General features: G+C 37.1%; 1 protein-coding gene across 2 annotated transcripts in view; it reads left to right on the forward strand.

Moving 5' to 3' along the window:
- Positions 1–5,718, forward strand: part of LOC148026474 (uncharacterized) — a 28,014-nt gene extending 22,296 nt beyond the window's left edge. Inside the window, exons 2-5 of one of the 2 annotated variants that reach the window (XM_087690916.1) lie at positions 3,900–3,985; positions 4,077–4,145; positions 4,381–4,851; positions 4,972–5,718. In XM_087690916.1, coding sequence (XP_087547042.1) covers positions 3,900–3,985; positions 4,077–4,145; positions 4,381–4,851; positions 4,972–5,010 — 665 coding nt within the window. In that variant the 3' untranslated portion in view covers positions 5,011–5,718. The remainder of the gene's footprint in view (positions 1–3,899; positions 3,986–4,076; positions 4,146–4,380; positions 4,852–4,971) is intronic. The other variant, XM_087690917.1, reaches the window with a different exon arrangement.
- The last annotated feature ends 13,070 nt before the right edge of the window (positions 5,719–18,788 follow it).

The raw sequence follows: 18,788 nt of genomic DNA on the forward strand, positions 1-18,788 counted from the left end.
ATTCCAAGGTTGCATACTTCGAGAGAGGGTCTTGTTTGTAGAAAATCATCTAGTAGTGTGCATTCCAAATGTGCACCTTGTGAGGCTTCCAATGATCCTCCATTCCTTAGGATTACCATTGCATACAAGCCAATCTCGATTGAGATCGTATCCTACATCTTTGCTTCATGTAGTAGGTGTCGAGCCCATTGATTAATTGCCAACAAAAATATCCCCATGAGATACACCCTAGACTAGGCTCTACTAGGAGAGTAGTCAATAGACTCCTCACGCTAACTATGTTGCCTCATATGACGATGGAGAATGCATTGGAGTCTCCACAGTAGTTTGTGGTTGGCAACACTAGCAAACTTTGTCATATTATATCTAGGGCAATTGATTGCCAACTACCACCCCATGCATCACAAGCTACAAGAAGGAGACCCTCCTCAATTGCATCGGGGGCTTGCTATATATATATATATATATATATGTCCTCTATATCATGTGCATTTAAGGCCTATTTATAAATATCCTTATCTGTGAAATTTTCTTGAATAAAATACAACCCTTTTTTATTTAATCTATAAGTAACCCCTTTATATGACACCCTTTTGTATGTAAAAAATGTATTAAAATGGTATTTTTAAAACCCCTTATTTTGAACTCACATGATACATACATATATTCATGGGTGAACATCTCCCCCCCCCCCCCCCCCCCCTTCCCCCTGCCCTAGTCAATTGCCAAGTATCCCAAACACATCACTAGAAGTCTTGGTGGAAACCATCCATGATGCTATGCTTTGCTCAATGCCTACTATGTGATGGGGTCTAATCAGTGTCATTTTGCATCAAAATATGTCTACTACTTTAGCCTGTGGAGGCAAAGAAGCTCATTCATTTCCAGGGGATTATCAAAGCAAACTAGTACAAGTCTCCTAGATCCCATCCCACCTCATCCATGACCTTACCCTCCCAAATCCAAAGCCATCACTCTTAGATATATGATCATGCGATGTGTAGATCAAGTTGCCATGGCTCCCCTTGGACCTATGACTTTCATCCTCCCCTAGGGATATAACAAGGAAGGCAATACCTCGCCACCCTCTATCCTAAGCTAGCTAGCACCCTCTTGCATGCAAAAGAAGGCATCTATGGATGTCATGGACTTTACCTACAACTTGTACTAGGATTTCCATAAGTGAAAATTGTGCATGTAGGTCACCCTTGTTGTAGATGATTTGGATAAACAATTCTCAATTTCCCCTTGGTTCTAAACTCTCGAGGGGCCAAATTGAGCCTTCAAAACTTACATATAATTCACCCTTACTGTAGATGACCACATCTCTTCATATCTATTGTAAGTCTTCAAATTTGTAGCAACAATCCCTTGTCCATGGTTGAGATTTCTTGGTACATATTCCAAGATAGCCAACCCTAGTTTCTACTAAAATCAGATCTAGAAGTAGCTAATTCATTGCTAAAATGCTTCAAATTTTCTTGACAAGGGTTGAATTCACATGGAGAGAGACAGAGACAGAAACAATAGACGAGATAGAATGCTAATTCTCTTGCATCCCAAATGATAGTCACCCACTAGTTAAGAGGCTCCTAAATGTTGTCACCTACTCAAGATTCACCATCAATTGTTCTCCCAAGCTTTAGATTAGCTTTTAATTGCCAAGTATTTTCCCAAAATTGATCTTCACAGCCTTCCCCAGCCTTGTACGACCCAAAAACCACACTAGAATGGAAAAGAAAGTGCCCAAAATGGAATATTTACTTATATGCAACCCAACCTAAACTTGGCATTTCACAAATTTCCATTTTCACTAGCATCTACATATGCAAAAACAAGTTGGCCCTTCCCTCATTTTAAATAACATTAAATGCTACCTAGCCTCGATTTTGAATTTAATTAAACCTAGAAGTGTTTAAACTTTTCACAAATCTTAGCATAGGGCATTATATCATTCAAATATGCAAACCCCATGATTCAAAAGTCATTTCCAAGGGGCTATTCAATGTCGTGTTGTCATCGTGACAATCACTCAACACAATCTTACATATGCACTTTCTTATGCCCAACTTAAGTATCACAACTTAATTATGCAATAGTTACTAAGTTAAAAATTCATGTCCTTGTGACACCTAGCACCCTACCATAGCTAATGACCTCTTGAAAGGCTTGTAGATAGGGAACCTTCACCTCCTCCTAGTAGATGAAGGAAAACATCTTGGAGAGGCCATCCTCTCCTAGCACTTTTGCCCATCCTATAATAAAATGTTGGAAACATCTGCTACTCAACGAAGGGTGTAAGGAGTGAACACCCCATCTCCTTTATCACCAAAGATGGGATACAATCCCAAGCCTACTCTCTACAACAAAGTACACAAGTCAAGATCATCTCCTACTCAAACTAGTAAAGTTAGTGGCCAACCCAATCACCTCCTCAAGGTAAGATCTGACTATCACACACACATCACACAAACTACAAATTTGATCTCCCAAGGTGCTAGATATGTGCACTCAAAAAACTCCTTGTGTGTAGAGAAAGAGGAGTCTTAGAGAAATACATGAGAGCTAAGAAACAAATTGGCAAAATAATAAATGATTTAAGGCTACAATGGTCAACCTCAACATATAGCTAGGAGCATCAATGTCCCTCGTCTCCATCTCTCCATCTCCATCTAACGAGTCTCCATCTCCATCCATCTCTGAGCTTCCGTAATTGTGCTCAATATGGCTGGTCCACCATCGTTGTTGTGTGTGTGTCGATTGGCCTGTTGTTCACACCATCTCCAACAGCAACAATAACAATAACAATAGGAAGCTCCGCCCTTATGCTCAACATGCCTGGTCCACCATCGCTGCTGTTTGTGTGTGTTGATTGGCGTACTGTCCATACTATCTCCATTTTCTGAACACGGAATAGTCAACAACCATCTCCCCCCACCTATTTAGCTTGCCACCCTAATCTCTCAGGTTGGTTTCTTTATCCTTTTACCCAAGTTGGTAGGTGTTCCTCCTTTCTTCATGTCATTGATTGATGGCCTTTTGTTGATAAATGTGCTTTCTTTCTCATTTATAAGTCGTGTACTTTCAATTTTGATGTGGGTATCTTGATCATGGGCTTCCAATTGCAATGCCAAAAATCAATTGAGTATTAATATACTTGCGATATATTAGAGCTCTAGAAATGATGGTTTTCACTCACTCATTCAAGTGGTGCTATATTGGTGACAAATTACAATTTTGGGTGATACAAATCTTTCTTTAGCTTTGTATGTGCAAAACTAACTTGCTAGACATAATGAAAAGAATAACACTATGTATGCACTACCATGGTTTTAATTGCTATCATTATTCTAGGATTCTTTTTATTGACATTATGTGCATGCCATGGGATTATTTATTTCACCATAACCTTGTAACATATGGTCCTCTTTGTATTTCCATGTGGTTTTACAAAGGGTATGTTGATAGCAAGGAAAGCACTTTAACATGCCATAGAAGTTAAAAATTTTATTAGTAAGGGGGAAAGGGGAGGGAGGTTTGGGAGAGATAGATAAGTTACTTTTAAATGTGTAAAATGATAAAGATGTGCCAAATGTATGGATACAATATGTGGTGTAAATTGATAAGGTGCGTAAAAGGTATTGTTGAGCTACTTGCATACTTATTGAGCTATATACTAAATACACTTTATTTGGCTACTCATCATCGATCTTGGTGCCTTTTCAAATTCATTTCTTATTAGTTTTTGTTTCACATAATTTGTGATATGCTTTAATAGCATTGTTTGGGTATAGGGTTATTCAATCCCATTGACTGGAATATATTGAATTTATAAATATGCATAGATGAATGTCAATAGTGATTTTTCATGCATAGATGTTAATCTTGATTTTTCTCAGATATTTCAGACACTACTACATCCATTAGTGGCTCTTCAGAGACGCATTCTGCATTGGACATCTTCGATAACAATACAAAAAATAGTGTAAACTTGCTCATTTCTTATGGGTTTTGATCAAGCTATATGTGTTTTCTATAAAGCTTCCAAAATGAGTGCGATAGTTTTAATTTTCTAGGTTACATCTGCTTCTCGATGTGGTCATGGAGGTGCTGTTGAGCATGGTGGACCTCAAATGTCTATGGATGTAAGCTTCTCGAGCTATGTTTTAGAAAGAGTGCATCTTTCTTAATATTATAAACTATGAATGTGAAAACGGTTTTGTATTTTAATATATTACTATTGGATACTCTTTGCTAAAGGATTATTTAGAAGAAATATATGCATGACTTTTGTGTGCATTTTGTATGTAATGAATAAGTAGGCACATTGTATATCATCCACAAGTCCACTATTAAGTATATATATTCTTTTCCATATAGGGAAATCCACCATACGAAGAGGTTACATTATTTGATGGGTCTCTCACACGTCGATGTCGTGCCGACATTCTTTGCCCAAAGAGACATGCAAATTTTACTAAGAGAAAAAGGATGATTGAGCACTTGAGAGTTGAGCATGGTCTGGACATTGATATACCTCATAGAAAGATTGGCCGTCCCGTCGGAAAACATCATTCTCATACTGTTATAGATACTTGCCACTACCGTCAAGCACAAAAACGTTTTTTTGATTGTAGTAGAAAATTAACATTGGCTCGAAAAAAACATGAGAAGGTTCAACAGGGGAAGGCGAGTTTATCATGGGACTTGCTAGAAGAGAAAGAGCGCACCATGGAAAGGGAGGAGTTCATACATGCATTTGTGATGAGGGCCATGGAGAAGTATGACTCAAAAAAGAACAACCGCATTGAGAGAATACAAAAGCGCATTGATGAGGGCTATGAAAAGCACGTAAGTACTTTAAAAATGTTTAACTATCATTTTTAGTATAAGCAATATCATGTATTGTATGATTTAAGTGATAAAACTCTTTATTAACGTACACTTAATTGTTGATCATTTTCTATGTAGAAACGATCATACACACAAGTGATAAAGGAGACGCCATAAGTTCAAGTTAAGGAGATTGCTCTTAATGAGCATTGAACCATGGATATGTCTCAAGGTGAATTACCGAGCACTCATGGAGATATTTTTTCATTGGTACATTATAAAGCATTATATAATGCTTCCACAATTAAAAGTTAGTTTGTTAGTTCAAAAGTTGGTTAGTCAATTAGTAAGTTAGTAAGATTACTAACTAAAGGTAAACTAAAAGTAAAAAATTAACTAACATTAATAACTAACTAACAAAAAAAAGAGAGGATTGAATCCGATATTTTTTTCGGATTGACAATGACTGTAGCCACCTATCATGGAAGTTACCACGTGAATGAGAGTTATAAGCCATATTAGTCATTAATGTTAGTGTGTAAAGTATGGATGGTCCAAAAATACTGGATTTTTGGATAAAACTAGTATATTTTAGATATTATTTATTTTTAATATCTTAAAAATCTATGAAAATTTCTACAACGAGATGTGATGTAAAAAAAGCAAGTGTTTTATTCAGCTAGTTTTAGAGATTTAATGCAAAAAAAGTATGATTGGTGAAATTATGTGCATCAAACGACGAAACCATCATGATTTGAGCATCATACTACATCTTAAAAGTTTCAGATTGTTGATTTTGTCAAGATCCCCTTCATAAAGAGATCTTCTTAGCCACAACTCTTTTTCTCTAATTTAGCTATAAATAAGAGGCATGGGGAGTAGTTTAGAGAAGCACAAGGAGATCCCAAGAGGCTGCGAGAGAGAGATAGAGAGAGGGAGCTAGAAGGATATCCCTCCAAGAGGCTGCGAGATGGAGCTATAGAGAGAGAGAGAAAGAAAGAGAGAGAGAGAGGAGTTACCCTGAGAGGTTGCAAGGGAGAGAGTCAACTCAATTCGCCTTGTCTCGGTCTTCAACTAAGCCATCTTCTCTTACGCTCTCCCATCTTGAATTTATTCTGCCTTCCCTATCTCTCATTAGAATGTAAGATTACCTTAGGATAAGGTCTACCTTGGCTATGGAAGCTGTGAGAGCTGCACGATGGTGTGATTGTCATTGCATCATTTGATATACATTTAAAAGGATTGTGTGTGTTTACTAGTATCTAGACCTCTGATTGAAAATATTGACAAACTGGATAAAAGGGAAGGTCGCGCTAGACTACCCCCAAGCAAGCTACAAGACCCTACTCCAAGGGGGTTATGAGCTTAGATCAGCTTCATAGTACAAGGTCTATTTGTAGGAATAGTCTACAGCAGTAGGAAATGTGAATGCCAGGGGGGGCTCTAGCCATAAATCCTACATCATTCCTAGAATTTGATGAGCCCCTTCCTGACCTAGAATGGGATCCTAGAACCCTAAATACTAGTTACAAGGGTGGAATCTTGGTGGATAGAATACCCTCGTGGAATTCTACATATCTTTTGCAAGGTCGAAAAGATAGAATGGGATTTTTCCTTATGGGTAGAAGGATTGATATACCACACTCTTCTCCGTCTCCCATTCTCTTTGAACCAAGTGCAATGGCAAGTCCGCTTCAGATTGAGTAATCCTATAGAAGTGGGAACTCGAAATTACTGATGCTAGCTGGTTGTTAGGAGACATGTCCGATTTTAGAAACCCAGAAATATACGTCGATCCTAGTGGGTTCATCTGAAACTCTTCCGTTGCAATGTAGACTTGGTGTGGGGTCTAAGTGGAAAACCCGTGATGTTCCAAGGGAGTACCGAGCGGTGTCATTTGGAAAATCTATTGATAGACCACAAAAAGATGCGCCTTGAAATGAGCTTGATGGCGGATACCTCGCACATTGTGATTGTGAAAGGATATAAGACCTTATATTTTTTCAACTTTTCACTGTGTTTTTATATTAAACAATCGTACAAAATTTTATGTGTACAGTTTCACTACACAATGCTACTTCTCTCATTGTGTAATGAGAGAAAGTGTTTCATGATGCTACTTCTCTCACTACACAATGAGTAAGTGTGATTGTCAGAAAGAGAGTGTCTTACTCTAATTAGCATCTCCTCTTCCCAGCAATGCACACCATTTATTTCACACCATGTGATTATGATTGACACTAACATTGTGGGTGTTTTTGAAAATAGTATTAGTACAATTATGACAAGGGAACAAAAGGATAAAATATCAATGTTAGTATATACTAGGAGTGATGCATAGTTGCTACGAATTAGTTTTTTTGTTATGATTTCGTAATACATTGGACCTTTAGGACTAGAGAGGAATACACATGTTTTTTGCAATGTCTTGCCAAAGCAATTTATAATTGTGGTATTTTTATGAGTACAAAGAAGTATGGTTGTACATTGACTATGTTGACTTTATACGGTTTTATCACGTAAAATGAGTGAGTTTTTAAATATGTCAAATTTACCAACTTTGATATGAGTTACTATGTGCCATAAAATGCTTCTTATTGACTAAATATATGTTTTCAATCGGCTTAGTACATAAACTTAGATTGGACTTTATGAATGTGTGGACTATATCATCTTAGAGTAATATTATATCATTTGATTTTGGATGAGGCTATACACTCTTATCTTGCAATTGATAGTATGTAACAACTTTATCTTAACATTATACTCTTATGTTAGAAGTGATGCATATTCATAGACTTTATGCAATGAGATACCATGCATAATAAATTGCTTCTTTTTTATTCCTAATCAGATTATTCATACGAATGTGAGAGGTAAACACGTAATGAGTACTTATTTGCTACACTTAATACTTAGCATGTGTAAACTTAAAGATATTTAAATACATAATATGATATCGCATACCAATCTATAAGTCGCCACCTTTTCACCAAGTCTTATACATTTTTTATCTTATGGTTTGATCCCATAAAATGACTAAGATTTTTCAAATACAATGAGATATTTAAATACAATGAGATAATATATGCCATAATATTTTTTTCATGCAATGAAATATCACATGCCATAAGTTTTTTTAAAAAATTTTGGTAAGATTATTAATAGCCAAATATAAGACATCAAGATATTTAGTACTTAGAAAATGTAAATTTGATGGTATTTAAACATAAAATATGATATTGTATTCGATTTAGGATTCAAACATATAAGTTGGTATCATGTAAAGATCCAAAATTAGGTAGACAATATCAATATCATAACTCTAGATTCAAGTACAAGTATATTCAACTACCTGCCTGTTGAAAAATGTAGGAGTAAATTTTCACTCCTCATTCTCACCAATATAGGTACAATAAAAAATCGTACAAGTACCATTGTATGTTTCATTGTAGAGTTGCACCATTCTACCAATAAAGATGGATATTGATGGATGAGAAGCATATCTTAGGATGAAGGAAAACAAGGCATAGCATGTATGGCAAGAAAACATGACCATAGGGTCCACTATGAACGTTTTGGTGCAACAATGAGGACAATATATGCAAGGTTTTGGATTGAATCTCACATGGTTTCTTCCTCATTGATGCTTGCACCTCAGTACACATAGACACTAGGATGCTTTGGTTGCGAGAAAGATCCTATTTTCTCATTTGGACAAGGGTAAGAATCCTTACCATATCCTAGGCATGTCTTGTCTAGATTGAATAAATTCCATCTTTCATAGGCATATCAATCTTGTGTCTAAAACTTTGTAGCTGTCTATGCAAGCTGCCCTTTGAATAGAGTTGTTCAAAGGAATCTCATCCTCGATCCTCTTGAGAAGGCCTCTAAAATCCTCTATGAAAGGCACAAGATCACTTATGTCTAGATCCTCATCAAAACATGGCCTCTCCAAAACTTGGTCCTCAATATCATAAGGAGAAAATGACATGCCATCAAATAATCGCATATTATCGATGATGGTTAGAGCGTGATCGAAGGTGAAAAAAATGGCTTTTTAAGATAAGTCTCAAGCCATATAAGTGCTTGCAATTAGTAATCCAATCAACATAATCACAATAATTTGATTGCATACTCACATGATATTACTTATCTAATTTTGTCATACTCACCATTTTGAAGAGTATGGTTTCTTCATTAATCACTTAGAGAGAGGAAGGATCAACTTCATACCATTGAAATATCTTCTATCCTGTTGACAATATAGCTATATGGCTCTTGCTCAAGAAAAATAAAACTCAAATTTTAAAATAGAAGGCATTACCTATCTCTTGCTTTTATTTGAAAAACTCAAGCACAGTTCCTCCCATTCTCCTAGACCCTCAAGATGAGTCTCCCACAAGGGCATGAAGTAGATCAAGCATAGATCTATTGATCCTAGCATAAAAAAGAGTGTATTTAATGTATTGCCATAATCTCTCAATAAAATTAGTTGTGTTAATATTGCAATGTAGAAGCATGCAACCAAACTTTGGCCATCGTCTTCGCAAAATACAAGTGCCCCTACACCATCCATTAGCTATACAATGCACCATATTTGGGTGAAAAGAATAACATTGTGCCATTTGCTAAATTATCTCATCAAAATGCAGCTCAGTTGGACAATGCATGAGATTAAAGAAGGATGCATAAACATAATCAGGCTTATCTACAGGGACCTTGATTCACAAGAAGATAAAAACCAATTATTTCCAATTTGTTCTATGCATATACAAAGTAACATTCAAAGTGGAGAATAATATAACATTGTGTACATGGTGTAGGAGAAGATTCTCAACCCAAGCTTTTTTTGTACAGAACCAATGTAGGAAAATATAACATGCAATCTAACATCTATCACCACTAAGGTAGTTAGTGGTCCAACACTGAGGATCATTTACAACAACCATGGAGAGTGCCACTAGCTCCTGTTGAGAATTGTCAATCACAAGAACAGCAAGGTGCACCTCACCCATTCTAGAGAGCATCAACTGCATTGTGAGTTGTAATGCCATAAACTTCTAATTGGAACCATTATCACTTATGCACAACATAAGCTAGACAGGGATTTCCATTTCATACTAGTTTGATAATGTATAAAGTGGAAGACCAAAATCTTAAATAAACTATTAATGACGCAAGTATTATTCTTAAAGTACATCTTGCTCATTTCTAATATCCACTCCTCTTGGATAACTAGTACAAATGGTATATTCTTGTCCTCTTTTGCATGTGGATTAAATGGTTGGCAATATAACACCTATAGAAATAAAAAATGGTTTATCATATAGATGTAGTAATATCTATGTTAACAATATTTTGAGAGGCCTAAAGTCAAAGAAGGTCAAAGAAAAGTCAAAGTGCAAGAGTCAGCTACCATTTTTTGGAAGGATTATAATTTTGTGAAGCTTCATTGTATTATTTTGGACACTCATGTATTATTGTTGTACTCATGGACATCAGATTATTATGGTTATATTATTTCTGCGAGAGCTGTGCACATTATATTTATCACTTGTATGTTGTATGGACTGCGCACATGTATCTGTGATTAGATTAGCATAGGCTTAGTCTATTTAAACTAAGCTACAAGCATGCTATGAGGATTGGCCAGCCTAGAGCCTCGCCTAGATCCCACTAAGTGGGTAGAATGTCCAAAAGAGGGTGCAAACCCTAATTCACAATGGTGAAAACTCTAAAATGAAAAACGATACATAAACCCTAATCCTAATGTGTGTCTATATAAGAGTGGTAGGTCTCAGTTATGGTTATATTATTTTTGTGAGAGCTGTGCACATTATATTTATCACTTGTATGTTGTATGGACTGCGCACATGTATCTGTGATTAGATTAGCATAGGCTTAGTCTATTTAAACTAAGCTACAAGCATGCTATGAGGATTGGCCAGCCTAAAGCCCCGCCTAGAGCCCACTAAGTGGGTAGAATGTCCAAAAGAGGGTGCAAACCCTAATTCACAGTGGTGAAAACTCTAAAATGCAAAAAGATACACAAACTCTAATCCTAGTGTGTGTCTATATAAGAGTGGGAGGTCTCAGTTGTAAATTCACAGTGGTGAAAACTCTAAAATGCAAAAGGATACACAAAACCTAACCCTAATGTGTGTCTATATAAGAGTAAGATGTCTCAGTTGTAATCAACCCTTTTGGTGCATCCATGGTGCGGAAGCTCTATTAGTGCAACTATTGAAGCTTTCTATTATCTTCTTCTATTCTATTATCTTGCCTCCATTCTTGAGAGTGAATGAGAGTAAGTGAGTGAGAGGTGTGTTAAGTGAGGGATTGAGGGAAGGTGAAGCTCTTCATCGTCTTTTTGCTTTTCTCTTCTTTTCTACTAGCTTCTCGAGTATCTTTAAGCTTTTGGACTACAACGTGAGAAGTTAAGTTGGTAAGTTCACTACATCTTGAAGCTAGTCTTGTGTTCTTGCTTTCTTGGGATAAAGAGAAGGATGCATGATTAATTAGAGTGGAGTGTCGAGAGATAAGGTAAGAGATTGTCACCACTAGGAGAGTTTTGAGGTCTCGAAAATGCCTTTTATGAGATAGAGAGAGAGTACTCTAGACCAATAGGAGCAAAGCCTTCATAACAGAACTTCTATTTTAAAAAAGAAAAAAAATAATTTGACAAAAAGATATATATATAATAATATTATAAATTTATATTATCAATATCTATTTTTAGCCTCTTATATTCGTGATTATAACATTCTTTACATTAATGGCATACAGTCTCAACCACTTTTATTTAATGATATGTTTGGATTAGTGATAATGATTGATTTAATCTATATTCAAATTAGTAAAAAGCTTGGCACTCATTTTTTTCCCTCCTTTCTTATATCCCACTCATGTTTTTCTCTCATTTGTGGTAGCCTAGTCCCCTCTCTCTCTCTCTCTCTCTCTCTCTCTCTCTCTCTCTCTCTCTCTCTCTCTCTCTCTCTCTGTGCCATGGATACATAAATTCGACCTTCAACAAGATGTCCAAGCTCCCAAATCACATCCATATCAGTGTCTAACTCATTCCAAATAGATGGAAGATGGATTCCTACTATCATTAGCAAAGGTAGTTGGATCACCGTGCAGTAGGCAAAATGTGGGAAAATACGAAGATATGAGAGCTCGTTCATCTCTGCTTGGAGTAAATAAGAATAGCATAAAAGAGGTACTAGTGCAACATGTGTTTATGCATAGAGAGCTATATTTGGAACGTGGAACATCAAATCTTCCAATGCATATACCAAATTGTAAGAATTTGATTCTTAAATTATTTCTCGTTTTGAACTTGGTTTAAGGTTTTTAATTATAGTATGTGTTTGTCTTGTGGATGTCTATCCCTCTAATCTTGAGAAATGGCATGGGTCAAGTCTATTGTTGATGTTATTGATGTTATGCATGGTTCGATTGGAGAAGAAATGTACAAAGGTAGAAAGAAGATAGAGCTTGCAGAGAATGGATTATTCTTTTATGACAATTTTTATATTGTCTCCATGCACCGTAGTCAATGGGGATCAATATCCCCCCCTTCCTTTGTGAAAATTTTCAAGATTTGAGTAGCCTTTGCCAAGTCCACCTACTAGTGAGGGCTATAGATGTAAAATATTTTGTGAGATACAGAGAGCATTAAAACCTAATATCTCAAGTAGGCTAAGCAAAGTTACTTTACTTATGTCTATTAATATATTTATTGATTTCTTTTCTAATATTGAGACAAGAATATCAAAGCCCATGCTTTCAGTGAAGAGACTAACATATAATCATGAAATACAATTTGTTGATGAAGGATGAGATACTAGGACAGAAGAAAAAGTTATATGTAAGATAGATCAAGACTCTATAGCTTGTAAATATATGGTTGCTACTTAAAAATTCATACTTTGCTTTTATTATAGTAGATGGCATTATGTTGGTAGTAGTTTGGTTGCTTTAGACCAAAGTCTTGATAATTTTAGCAAAGATCCTATAGTAGATCTTAATGTTTGGTTCAATGATTATACTATTTAAATCCTAAATGTTAGATAATCATGTATGCTACATCAAGTGAAAATGGATTTACAAAATGAAGATATTGAACTATCATGCTCATTTGTGTTTCAACTTCATAACAAACGAGTAAGTTTTTATATCATATTATATCCACTTATGTGTATATTGCAATTTGATATATCCAAACAATGTGGTAGTTTGCTTTGCTAATTAGAAAACTAAGCAAATCCATCGAGGAAAGTGGAAGGCTTCGATCGTGATGACCGCCTATGGCTGGGTGGACCCGATAAGTCGGGTAACTTTCCAACACTATATAAAGCTTATTAAATTGTGACTAATCCATAGCTAAGGATGTGATTAGAAGATTGGATTGAAAAACTATGTGAATTAAAAACAAGAAGGAAAACAAAGAAGAGACTAGCAAGGAGGGGAAGGAAAGAAGCGAGTGAGAATGGAGGGAAGTAATCAAATGTCGAACAAAATTCAAATTGAATATTAGTTTTCACTTTAATGTGGATAAGTGAGATCTTCATTATGACAACCTTTGTCACCTTTATGGTGGCCTAGATTTCTAGGTTTGATGCGACTACAAGAATATCATAACAATGACTTATTAGCGATTTCTGATAAATTTACTTACCAAAATATAAAAGTTTTTAAAGATCTAAAAAATGACTTTATTTTCTAAAATGTTTTCTCTCTCTCTCTCTCTCTCTCTCTCTCTCTCTCTCTCTCTCTCTCTCTCTCTCTCTCTCTCTCTCTCTCTCTCTCTCTCTCTCTCTCTCTCTCTCTCTCTCTCGGATCACTTACATTCTTATTCCATTGGCGGGACCAAGGATGATGCAAACTCCGAGGTTCTTACACTCTTACCAAATAGGAGGCTTGTGCATGGGTGTGGAGGGAATCAAGGGGGGTGCCAATCATCTGCGTTTGTGGATAGCATTTCGAAACCCATTCAACTAGATTAGGAAGACTGAATTGGAAGGAACTAGTTCGTTGGATTAAGATTGAAGCAATAGGAATTGTTAAGATGGAAAATATACAAAAAACAAATTAAAAAGCACAACAAAACTTTTTTTAAAAAATATTAAAAAAACACACACACATACAAAAACCCTAAACTAAAAACACAAACACGAAATGCAAAACTCAAAACTCAAGCCTATTTTGTTGGACCTCTTGTGTGGTTTTCTTGCAAGCTAAAGGTGCAAGCATTTGAATTCGTTTGAAATCTAATTTGACTTATATGTCACTCTTATGGTCTCCATGAGATTTGTTAGGATTAAAGGAGGTAAAAAGGTATAGCTCACTCTTAAGGTCTTCTCATCAACCCTTAGGGTTGGTGAGCGGTGGCAAGAAGAAGAAGGTGAAGAAAAAATAGTGGAGGTAGAGAAGAAGAAGAAAGAGAAGAAGGGCAAGGCATAGAAGGAAAAAGAGATTAGAAGAAGGACATAGAAGAATATGAGAAGGTAGAAGAAGAGAAGAAGATAGAGTGAAGAAGAAAGAGAAGAGGATTAAGGAGTAGAAGAGAAGAAGATGGATTGAAGAAGAAGGAGAAGATGTTGAAGAATAAGAAGAAGAAGAGAGAGGTAGGAGTAAGAAGAAGAAAGGAAAGAAGAAGAAGAAGAGTAAGAAGGAAAAGGTAGAAGAAGAGAAGATGAAGTTGCAGATGAAGAAGAAGAAGAAGAGAGGGGTAGAAGTAAGAAGAAGAAAGGAAAGAGGAAGAAGAGAAAGAGGACGAGGAAAATAATAATATTATTTATTTTTATTTGTTTCTGAAAAACAAAAAAAAAGATAGTCGACTCATAAGGAGACACACACACACACACACATATATATTCACACACACACACACACACACACACACACACACACACACACACACACACACACACACACACACACACACACACACACATATTCACACACACACACACACACACTCTCTCTCTCTCTCTCTCTCTCTCTCTCTCTCTCTCTCTCTCTCTCTCTCTCTCTCTCTCTCTCTCTCTCTCTCTCTCTCTGTGTTTTGGGTGGTGGTGGCTCGAAAGCTAGCTGTGAGATGTGACAAGGATGCTGAATGGGTTGGCAATGAGCCGTGGCGAGGGCGTTGAATCCAACTAGTTGGCTGGCGATGTGACACGGGCTGGGGGGAGGTAAGTTGTAAGTTTTTTTTTCATTTATTTTTTTCTTTCTTTTCTTATTTTTAAAAAATCAAAATATTTTCTTTCTTTCTTCTCACTTTCTAACACACATACACACCTTCACACATACACACACACATACTAACACACATACGTTATACTACATACACACATTAGCACACATACACACGCTTACAAACATAACCTCACTCCCTTTCCATCCCACTCACACACACATATTGACGTTCTCACATGCACACAAACCCACCCCTTCACACACACAAGGAAGTCGTCACACACACAAATCCACAAACATTTCCACACATACATCCACACTAACACACACATGTGCACACTTTCATACCACATTCTCTCTAACACACTAACATTAACCTTTGTACACATGTGTAAGACTACACATTAGAACTTACCACATGCACTTGCCCTCACACACAATAAACTAACCACACTCACACAAATACATAAGCCACATTTATCCATTAACAACACACTCACTCACCTAAAATAAATCCACACCCTACACACATCTATCATTGTAACCCCGCACATCACCTCTAGACCTCATTCGCACACCACCTCACTCCCATAACTTGCACCACCTACATTTTCCACTCGCATCACCTACCTTTGCGTCACCTAGGTTTGCACTATCTACTTTGCGGCACCTAGGTTTGCACTATCTACTTTGCACCACCTAGTTTGCACTATCCAAACTTGCACCACCTAGTTGCACTACCTACCTAGTTGCACAACCTACTTGCACCACCTAAGGCTTGGATTAAGCTTGAATAGCCTACCTTTCACTCCGTAGCATGCACACCTTCACACATACACAAATTTACATACACATACTAACACACAAAACACATATACTAAAAAATTTACATACACATACTAACACACAAAACACATATACTAACAGACACACACTAAAATGCATACACACATTAGCACACATACACGCACTTACAAGCACAACCTCACTCCCTTTCCATCCTACTCACACACACATATTGATGTACTCACATGCACACAAACGCACCCCTTGACACACATACAAGCAAGTTGTCATGCACACAAATCGACAAACATTCAACATACATCCATACTAGCACACACACATACACACTTTCACACCACATTCTCGCTAACACACTAACATTATCCTTCATACACATGCCTAAGCCTACACATTAGAACTTACACACACACACACACACTCATTTTCACACACAATAAACTAACCACATGCACACAAATACATAAATCCCATTCATCCACTAACAACACACTCACTCACCTAAAACAAATCCGCACCCTACACACATCTATCATTGTAACCTTGCACATGACCTCTAGACCTCATTCATGCACCACCTCACCCCCACAACTTTCACCACCTAAATTTTCCACTTGCATCACCTAGTTTAAACATCACCTACCTTTGTGTCATCTAGGTTTGCACTATCTACTTTATGGCACCTAGGTTTGCACTATCTAGTTTGCACCACCTAGTTTTCACTATCCAAACTTGCATCACCTAGTTACACTACCTACCTAGTTGTACTACCTACTTGCACCACCATCCTTACACCACCTAGGGCTTGGACTAAGCTTGAACGGCCTACCTTGCACTACCTACCTTGCATCACTTAGCTTCCATAACCTAGTTGCACCACCTCACAACTTGCACCACCTACAAACCTACGACTTGCACCACCCACTTACACCACCTAGATCACCTTGCACTTCAACCACCCACATGCACCACCCAGATCACCTTGCACTTGCACCACCCACTTGCACCACCTAGGCTTCCACATGAGCTACATACCTAGGACTTTCACCACTTACCACCCTCACAATACCACACAAACATTACTCCTACACACAACCAAGTACGTCCAAGCACGTGCATGGTCTCATCTGCCATTTATTACACCTACATTCATCTGGATGTCTAGTCTTATAATGTGTAAGGGTAGTCTTACATTATGCTTCCAATGTACACCTTACTTTTTGAAAGGTTGAAAGCCTGATTTTACCACTACACCCTCTTTTGTGTTGAAGAACAAAGTATCTTAAGTGTGCTAAGGACTTGTCTTTTTATCAACTATTCTTGTAATGAACATCTAGGGTGCCTTCATGATTAAAAACAACAAGCTTGTGTTAAGAAAACCTAGAAATACATTCTCACATCATACAACCCAATCCATAGAAAAATATAGCACTCCTTGGCCTCACCTCAAATATCAACTTGACCTTGGTGTATGCTCTTGCAAAATGGCAAGGTGATTCCCTCTCTCAAGAGTAGACCCCTAGCCCTAATCCTATCCAAACAAGGTCCACCCAACCCTAAATATTCTCTTATCACAGGTTCAATCCTAGAAACCACATCCCTCAAGGATCCCATTGATCAAGTAATTGACATAGTCAAGCAGGAGACCTTAGGTCGCCAATCTAACACAATGGACGAGGCCACATTTCAGATTCTCTCCAAGGAGATGTTAGAGAGTCCTTAGATAGTTATTGCCAACAAGCAACATGCTTTGATTGTGCTTGGCTTTCCCCTTCCGATTTAGAGGAAAAACTTATGGCCCTTAATGATCAAGGAACCAATACTTTTAGCAAGATCATCGAATACACCATGGACACAAAGCAAGAGATTTTATATGTCTGGTGGATCAACCGCTAACACCCTAGCAAACCTCATTCAACATAAGCTCCTTTATCACATAGATTTTCTCACTGTAGGAGCACATATGGCACAAACATTGTTAACTAGGATGGGTAACACACCCGCCCAATGAGACAAAGCTAAAGTACCCTTAGTGACCAAGTAAATTGATAAGTATCATGCTAAAGATGACCCATACAGCTTCATTGAGCAATTTGAGCAAGTTTTTGAGGCCAATAATCTTCTAGGTGATTCCAAGCAAGCTCAAGCCTTTGGGCTTTGCATGGATGAAAAGGATCACATTTGATTTATTGGCTTCAAGAGCTGAGAAAGCTTTCTTTGTAGTTCTTAAGACTCTCTTCATTAAGTGATTCATAGAGGCAAGCTATGGGGATAATCTAATTGTCCAACTCATGAACATCGAGCAACAAGACAAAGAGGGCATGTGAGACTATGTGTCTAGTTTGCAAGGAGTATACAAGCGAGTCCCATTAGCAAAAAAACAAGCTGCCAAAGCGGTTACGAAGGTTTTCATTAAGGCTACCTGTGATGAAAAGATCTATGAGATGTTGGCTAGCATTTCATGTTAAAATGTCAGATCTAGAGCATGGCAAGAGCTATGGAGGTTGGAAGATCAAGACTAAATCCATATTGACATAAACAATGAGTAGACAACTATTACACAAGTGAATTAAGTTCCAAGATGGAAGCTTGGACTCATAAAGAAAATCTTGTGTATTGGACACTGACAATGACAATGATACTAACTAAAAGAGGAAAGCATCATGATATTGCATTCATCATTATGAAAGTGATAGTCAAGTACAATGCTTTATAGAAGTTGGGTTGTTCCACTCTCCTCATTGTGCATATGGGATTTAGGACATCTCTTCCTGGAGCATACATCATTTTTCATTTCTCAAAACCCCCCCTCAAATGATGAGTCCCTACACTTGTTGGATTTTGCCCCCCCTAGATGGTGACATGGCCCGGGAGACCAACTCATAAGCAGCCTAGTTAAGTTAAAGCTTGAAAGTTTACATATTTGGCAAGGGTTTTTACAAAGCAAA

The sequence above is a fragment of the Lygodium microphyllum genome, chromosome 13 (genome assembly GCF_053477565.2).
Source record: "Lygodium microphyllum isolate KBCC chromosome 13, Lygodium_microphyllum_v1.1.10, whole genome shotgun sequence".
NCBI lineage: Eukaryota > Viridiplantae > Streptophyta > Polypodiopsida > Schizaeales > Lygodiaceae > Lygodium > Lygodium microphyllum.